General features: G+C 44.4%; 1 protein-coding gene across 1 annotated transcript; it reads left to right on the top strand.

Moving 5' to 3' along the window:
- The first annotated feature begins 4,908 nt into the window (after positions 1-4,908).
- Positions 4,909-7,921, top strand: opr5 (12-oxophytodienoate reductase5). The gene is made up of 5 exons (NM_001112439.2): positions 4,909-5,082; positions 6,203-6,343; positions 6,473-6,603; positions 6,838-7,014; positions 7,195-7,921. The coding sequence occupies exons 1-5, from the start codon at positions 5,009-5,011 to the stop codon at positions 7,845-7,847; spliced, it is 1,176 nt and encodes a 391-aa protein (NP_001105909.2). The 5' UTR covers positions 4,909-5,008; the 3' UTR covers positions 7,848-7,921.
- Positions 7,922-8,495: the final 574 nt, after the last annotated feature.

Raw genomic sequence — 8,495 nt, forward strand, 5'->3', positions numbered from 1 at the left:
GAACATATATCTTTTATAAAAGGTTAAAAAGGTTTAGTAATGTTATAACGTGTTTTATCGTCTTATAAACCCTTAATATTAGACATATCACGTATGACGTTTTATAAAGGATTAATTTGGTGAATCTAATATTTGTATATTTAATTAAGATATTTTTAAGATCATGTCTTGTCTTATAAAGTATAGATCACACATTTTTGAAAAGAATTCCTTTTTATTATAACCCTTGCGTGTAATGTTTTTGAAAAGCGAACGCTCTTTTCATTAGGTTTTCTTTTAGCTTTACGTATGGTGAATGTTGTATGTTATTGAGTGGTGTTTGCTCTTCTTGTTTGTTTGTGTGATATTCAGTGATTGATCTAATAGTTGAGAATCAAGTGCTATTCTGTGGAAGAATCTCAAGTTTTCAATAAGCAAGGCAAGTGGACTTCTCCCTCTGCATACTCTGTTTGACCCCAAACAATACATTTAATAAAGTTTATTCTTCGATGAATATATGCATAATTTGATGGGTTACCTATTTAGATAACCTTTCCAACCTTATTCCTTGATCAAACATGAGAATTATACTTTACCTTAGTAGCTATGCTATTGCTACAACTTTAACTTTATGCAGTCACTCCCGCTTATGATATTAATGTTCCAAATGGTAAGTTTACATTATTGTTGTTAACCCGATGGTTAAACAAGATTATTGCATATTAATTGGAACATGGAGTGACCACCCGGGAAAACAGTGCTACCATGAGAACTATCATGGCTCTGGTCTTGGCTAAATAACTAGGGAAGTCTTATGTTGGGTGCTGGTCGTGGTCGACAGGAACGGGGGCATCTGGCAAGCTCTTATAGTTCTGGCTCAGGCAGATTGGATACGGGCATAGTTCCCAAAGCTTTACCCTGTAGTCTGGACTATAAGTTGGTTACGGTAGGTGTGCCTTATGCAGTTTGACCATTTCCAGCATTTGCGTAATGAGGACTCTAGGGAGAAGCCTCGTAGTGAGACCCTGGCCATTCACCTCGGAAGTGAATACGGGTCTAGCTAACCCAGGCTAGAAGGGAATCACGACTCATGGGTAAAGATGCGCCACCTCTGCAGAGTGTAAAACTGATATATCAGCCGTGCTCACGGTTATGAGCGGCCTGGACTCCTCACATGATAATTGAACTTGAAGATGAAAATAAATCGAGATCCGATGATCTGCCAATGGTTTGCTTAAGTGGTTTCACTTAAGTGTTTTTGAGATACTCTTATACCTTTGTTTAATGGGAATACTTGGGATTCACATTTATTAGTAATCAGGTGTTGATAATAAAATGTTGACCAACTAAAATGCTTACTGCTCAACCTCAGCCTCACCTTGTTACCTTGCATTAGTTTTTCCCCCACTTGCTGAGCCCCGACCATAAGTGAGCTCACCCTTGCTTAATTTTGATCAGAAGTTGCAGATAAAGATATGATGCTGAGCTCCATGGATGCTAGTCTAGTGATACCCCCGGTCATCTTCCTGTGGATGGATGTCCATGTTCGCTGTACTTTGATGAATAAAGGTTAAGACATTATGTCTGTTCGAAGTGTAATATGTTAATATAATCGTTATTTACGCTCTTATGCATTGTTCTTTTGATATATTACACTTGTGATGTCAACATATGTGTGGAAATAGATCCTGGCACACATATGCTATGCACCCGGCTCTGCCCTTGGGAAACGGGTGTGACAATAGAATAATCTTCACCTTCAAGCATAGGTGGTTTGCCTAATGGAACGGAAAGTAATGGAGTGTGTTTTGAAATACGAGGATAGCGAAGGGGCATCTTACTATACTTCTTGCGCTCATGGCGTTTAGAAGTTGCGGATGCTGATTCCGAGCCGGAGGTGGAGGGTGATGAAGAGTCGGTCTCATAGTAGACCACCTTCTTCATCTTCTTCTTCTTGTCACCCTTCCGTTGGGACTTGATGGATGAAGAGGATTCCTCCTTGTGCTTGTGGGCGGACTCCCTTGAGTGCGTTCTCCCCGAGCTTGCGGACTTGTCGCCGGTCCTGATCTCCCTCTTGGCGGATGCTCCCGACATCACTTCGAGCGGTTAGGCTCTAATGAAGCACCGGGCTCCGATACCAATTGAAAGTCGCCTAGAGGGGGGGTGAATATGGCGAATCTGAAATTTAAAAACTTTAAGGATAACTACAAGCTAGGGTTAGCGTTAGAAATATAAACGAGTCCGAAAGAGAGGGCGAAAAACAAATCGCAAGCAAATAAGGCGGATGACACGGTGATTTGTTTTACCGAGGTTCGGTTCTTGCAAACCTACTCCACGTTGAGGTGGTCACAAAGACTGGGTCTCTTTCAACCCTTTCCCTCTCTCAAACGGTCACCTAGACCGAGTGAGCCTTTCTCTTCAATCAAATGGGACACTAAGTCCGCTACAAGGACCACCACAACTTGGTGTCTCTTGTTTTGATTACAAGTGAATTGAGCACAAGAATAGAAGGAAGAAAAAAAGCAATCCAAGCGCAAGAGCTCAAATGAACACAAGTCTCTCTCTCACTAATCACTATTTGATTGGAATGATCTTGGGACTTGGGAGAGGATTTGATCTCTTTGATTGTGTCTTGTATTGAATGCTATGGCTCTTGTATAAGATGTGAAGGCTGAAAACTTGGATGCAATGAATGGTGGGTGGTTGGGGTATTTATAGCCCCAACCACCAAACTAGCCGTTTGGTGGAGGATGCTATCGCATGGCGCACCGGACAGTCCGGTGCGCCACCGGACACTGTCCAGTGCGCCAGCCACGTCACCCGACCGTTAGGGTTCGACCGTTGGAGCTTCTGTCTTCTGGACCACCGGACAGTCACTGTTCACTGTCCGGTGCGCCTTCTGGCTCTGCTCTGACTTCTGGGCGCACTGTAGCGCATTAACTGCTCTCTGCAGACGACCGTTGGCGCAAAGTAGACGTTGCTCCGCTGGCACACCGGACAGTCTGGTGCTACACCGGACAGTCCGGTGAATTATAGCGGAGCGGCTCCCAGAATTCCCGAAGGTGAGCAGTTCTGAGTTGAGTTCCCTGGTGCACCGGACACTGTCTGGTGGCACACCGGACAGTCCAGTGCGCCAGACCAGGACACACTTCGGTTGACTTTTGCTCTCTTTGTTTGAACCTTTTCTTGGTCTTTTTATTGGTTTATTGTGAACCTTTGGCACTTGTAAAAACTTATAATCTAGAGAAAACTAGTTAGTCCAATTATTTGTGTTGGGCAATTCAACCACCAAAATCAATTAGGAAAAGGTGTAAGCCAATTTCCCTTTCAATAAGTGAGCTCACCCTTGCTAATATTTTGATCAGAGGGTGATGCTGGAGACTTTGATGGAGATTTCGACGATGAGTTCTAAGTCTAACGATGCGCCGGTCATCTTCCTGTGGGAGATTGCCCATGTTATTTAATTCCACCTTACTTTGATGTGATACTTGTTAAAGATACAATGATTCAGATGATGTAATAAAGTATTCTACCCTCTTTACGCCTTTATTGCATTGTCTTTTGATAACAGGGTGTGACATGCGGCATTGCAAATGGTCACAATAGCAGAATGTGCTTGTCGGTGGAAGAAAATAGGGTTCACTTGGCAAACCTTGCTAACCGGAAAAGAGGGTATCCGCTGGGCTCGAAGAATTAATTCGCCAACAACTCCTCAGTGGAATGAAGCAACAACTTCAAAGAGGCATTGGATGGTTGTCTCGGAGACTAATGAGTCTGATAGTGACATGTGAATTGGTTGGATCTCGCATGATGGTAGATTGTTGTTAACATTTGTGGACCGATTATGCAATGTATGAGAATGTAACCCAATATGGTTTGCTGCTAGATATGGGTGCACACATAAAACAATAATAAACTATAACCATATACAGAAATTATCTGTGATACTACATTGAAAAATGTAACGTGGCGTAAATGCGAATAAAATATCGCATAAACGGCCAATAAAGGCATTTGAAAACCATGAGTATCGTAAAAAGATGTAAAGAATATCGTAAATAGTTGTATAAAATTGTATGGGATAATGCATGAAAACATTAACCGATGAAGTAAATGTGAACATGGTATATTCTAAGATGCAATATGGTCATTCGAGATCCATGGATGCCGAACCAGTTGTTAAAAAAGTTGTATGTATTGGCATAAGTAAACATAAAAACATTTAGGCCTTGTTCGGTTATTCCTAATACACATGAATTGGATGGGATTGGAAAAAATTCTTAAGAAGTTTGATTTGTTTGGAATTCAAACTCATCCAATCCCACTCAATCCACATGGATTGAGAGCTAACCGAACAAGCCCTTAGGTGGTTGTCGTAAATATGACTATACGATGTAGCGTAAACGGTAAATAGAGCCAAACACAACCATGATGCGAAAATGTCATAAAGGGCTATAAAGATTGTCATTAAGATTTCTACAAATTGACGTAAAACTGTTATCTAGTGATGCATTTACAGGTAGTGGGGTATAAAGATTTCTACAAATTGTCGTAAACTGCTCGCTTGCAGTTCCAGCACCCAGCCACCCACCCGGCCTGTGGGCTGGGCTGTGGTGCACTGCGGCCTGGTTCACCAGCTGAAGCTGGCCAGTGGCTACTGGCTAGTTGGCCACGCACAGGGCAGAATGGCGCAGCCCCAGCCTCCAGCCCATTCCTGGCTCCGGCCATTGGCGTCGCCTGTCTGCATCAGTGACACCTCACACATGAGCGCGACTGAACGTCATGCCCGGCGGCTTTGGTCTCTTTCCTGCAGCAAGACTCCGGGAACGCGCCAGATTCAATGAATCCATCTCCATCCTTTCATAACACACCTGCAATCATAAAGAGAGGTGCAACGTCTTCTCCGTGCTTACCACTCGCCATTCCTAAGTCCTAACTACCTCCACCCCCGCACGCACAACTGGCCGCGCCAAGGCAAAGCTAGAAGAAGACAACGCAAAGGGAGAGGACAGAGGAGGAGCAGAGGACGATGGGCAGCGGCGGCGCTAACACTGCCCCCCTCCTCACCCCCTACAAGATGGGAAAATTCGATGTTTCCCACAGGTACGCCCCTGCCCCTTTGCTTTCTGGTTGGGCCAATTCCCAATTTCCTAACCAGTAACCACCCATAGCAGCAGCAATCAAGCGGTTTCTGCTTAGTTCCCCCATGAGAAGCGGTTCGTTTGTAATCCTTTCGTCGTGAGAATTGCGTCAAAGCGGCCAGAGTAGCGCTGCTTTTCCCTAACCATGAAGATGACCACCATAAGATCGTACACTGTCTATGTTGTGATATTTTTTTAGCGAATTTATTATTTGGATGCCGTGCGCTGTTCATCGAAGACTAGGTTTCCCACATCACTGTCCCTTCCCTTTCTCTCTTTTTTTCCCATCCCTCGTTTGCCCTTTGGCGCGTCGGGTGTGGAACCTTAGTAACCAGGTTCCCGGATCGATAGGATCGAGGAACAGAAACATGGTACGCAGTACACTACAAAAACTAGAATTTAACACTATTAAACAAGATTGTTCCCACGTTCCCGGAACGGAACGAACGTTCCTCCGGGAACATGGCCAAGTTCCCAGTTCCCGGTTACTAAGTGTGGAACTGTCGAATGTGGATGCTTTGTTGTACGCAGCATCGAGTGTGGGTCCTCAATGCTTGTCATCGTGTTGACACCAAACAAAACCAATGGTGACTTTAAAAGTGATGCTGAAAGCGAAAGGTTTGACTGGGGATGTCTCTGAATTTCGCATGCGTGCAGCATGCCATCATCTATATGGAAGAGAAATAATTCTAGGGCTATCAAAAGAGTGGCTTTAGACTTGTGCTTTCAGATTTGGTATTACCCGTCAGAATGAGATTATAGCTAGGTAGCAAACCTTTTAGCAGAATCGGTAGGCAAAATAACGAAGTGATCAATCAACAAACCACGGATCACGGCATACATATTTACGTGAAAAAACCGGAAAAATCATAGGCACCAGCCAAACAAAACCGTCACTATAATGTGGAGCATTTACAGGACGTTGTTCTTAGATGGCGACAGACCCCGCTACGCTCGCCAACTCAGCCCCTTATCTAGAATTTAGATCACATACTCAACAAAACCAAGTGCAGCGAATCTTAATTCTTTTCGTGAAAGAAGGTCCATTCGATCCTGAGAATCCCTTTTCTCTGTTTGTCCAGGGTAGTCCTCGCACCACTGACGAGACAGCGGTCCTACGGCAATGTTCCTCAGCCTCATGCCATACTGTACTATCAGCAGAGGGCGACTAAAGGAGGTCTTCTGATCGCTGAGGCCACGGGGGTTTCAGACACTGCTCAAGGGTACGTCTGTCGTCTGCTAGACCATCAGGCTACTACGGCTGCTTGAGATCTGTGTGGTCATGCTAAATTTCATCATTCAGTAGTTTAGTCGATGTCTGAATAAAGATGTGTTTTCTGTATGCGCACAAGGTACAAGGACACTCCTGGCATTTGGACCCATGAGCAAGTCGAAGCATGGAAGCCGATCGTAGACGGGGTTCACCAGAAAGGAGGGATATTTTTCTGTCAGATTTGGCACGTAGGGAGAGTCTCCAATTCCAGTATGTTTACCACCTCTAACGCAGATCGGTTCTCAAAGCTATAAATTTAACGGCAGTCTAGTCAGCTTGCAAGAGAAAATTGGATTCAGAGTTATCCATGAAGACTTCATGGCAACATTAGCTGTGTTTGTCATAGACCAAGATGTTTATGAAAGCGCTCATACTATTTCTACTACAGTTTTTTTTGTAATAAAAGTGCCATTATACCAACGACTGTTAAATGTTCCAATGCAGCTTTTCAGCCTAATGGGCAGGCTCCAATTTCAAGCACCGATAAGCCACTAAAGCCTCAAGTGAGAGCCAATGGTATAGACGTGGCTACTTTCGCAGTTCCTAGACGCTTAGAGACTGATGAAATCCCTTTGGTCGTCAATGATTTCAGGGTAGCTGCTCGAAATGCGATTGAAGCTGGTAAGCTCCCTGTTTGCACTCTGAATGTTCAGATGAGCCTACAAAGAAAGAACCAACAAATGTTTATCTGCTTTAGACCGAACTAGGATCAATAGCACACAGAGATTCTTTGGAATATCTGTTCTGTTGAAATGTTGGGCGACTAGTTCTGACTCCTGAACAATGTTAACCTGCATGTAGGATTTGATGGTGTCGAAATCCATGGAGCTCACGGTTACCTGATTGATCAGTTTCTAAAGGACGGGGTCAACGACCGCACAGACAAATACGGTGGCAGTCTGGAGAACCGCTGCCGGTTTGCACTGGAAGTAACTCAAGCCGTGGTCGACGAAATTGGAGCTGACAAGGTCGGGATAAGGCTGTCACCATTCGCTAGCTACTCGGAGGCGCCGGACTCAGACCCGGAAGCTCTGGGCATGTACATGGCGAACGCGCTGAACGAGTTCGGGATTCTCTACTGCCACATGGTGGAGCCGCGGATGGTGAAACTCGGTGAAAAGTTCGAAACCCCCTACAGCCTTCGCCCGATAAGGGACGCTTTCAGGGGAACGTTCATCGTTGCCGGCGGCTACGGCAGGGAGGATGGGAATCGCGCGATCTCCACTGGGTATGCTGATTTGGTCGCGTTCGGGCGCGTGTTCTTGGCTAATCCTGACCTGCCTCGGAGGTTCGAAGTAGACGCTCCCCTTAACAAGTACAACAGAGACACGTTTTACATCCCTGATCCGGTTATTGGATACCTGACTACCCATTTCTTTCGTCAGATGTATAAATGTTCTCTTTTCAGCAATCTGCTTTTTAGATTGTGTAGTAACTGGTTGGTGTACCAGTAAAATATTAGACGAATAAACCATTGGTCTGAATGCCTCATTCTCATATATATGGACAAAAGCAATATGATCGTTGTAATTGTGCCTCAAATCTTATAGTTATAGTTGTAAAAAAATATTGTGAAGAAGATCAGTCAGTTGTCAAGTTGTATAAAAAGTCAGCCTGGTTCACAGAATCACAGGCAACTACTATGCCCCTGTTGGAATCACATGGCGTTTTCACAGCCTGAGCCTGGCTCATTCTTGTTGCATTCCGACTTTAGCATCTTGGAAGTGCTAGAGTTCCCTGTGTTAATTTCGTGAAGCTTTTAAGTGGTGTGGTGTTATCTCTATCTCTATTTTCTCTATCTCTACTATGTCTAACCAGTAGAACATCATGCTCAAATATTTTTAATGTTAGATATAAATTGTATATATATATACGATTTTTTTAAAATAAAAAATATATAATTATGTCGGACCGGGCCAGCACTACGGACCGAGGCTACAGCCCAAACACGGCACGACGCTCGTGCTGGGCTGGACCAGGCACTATTAAATGGGTCATGCCCCGGGCCTGACCATCTATATCTCCGCACGATAATGATGGTCCTCGCATCAGTTATCATCACCTCTTTTGCCATCCTACTTCTTTTCTCTCCCCTCTCATGC

Source organism: Zea mays, chromosome 2 (assembly GCF_902167145.1).
Source record: "Zea mays cultivar B73 chromosome 2, Zm-B73-REFERENCE-NAM-5.0, whole genome shotgun sequence".
NCBI lineage: Eukaryota > Viridiplantae > Streptophyta > Magnoliopsida > Poales > Poaceae > Zea > Zea mays.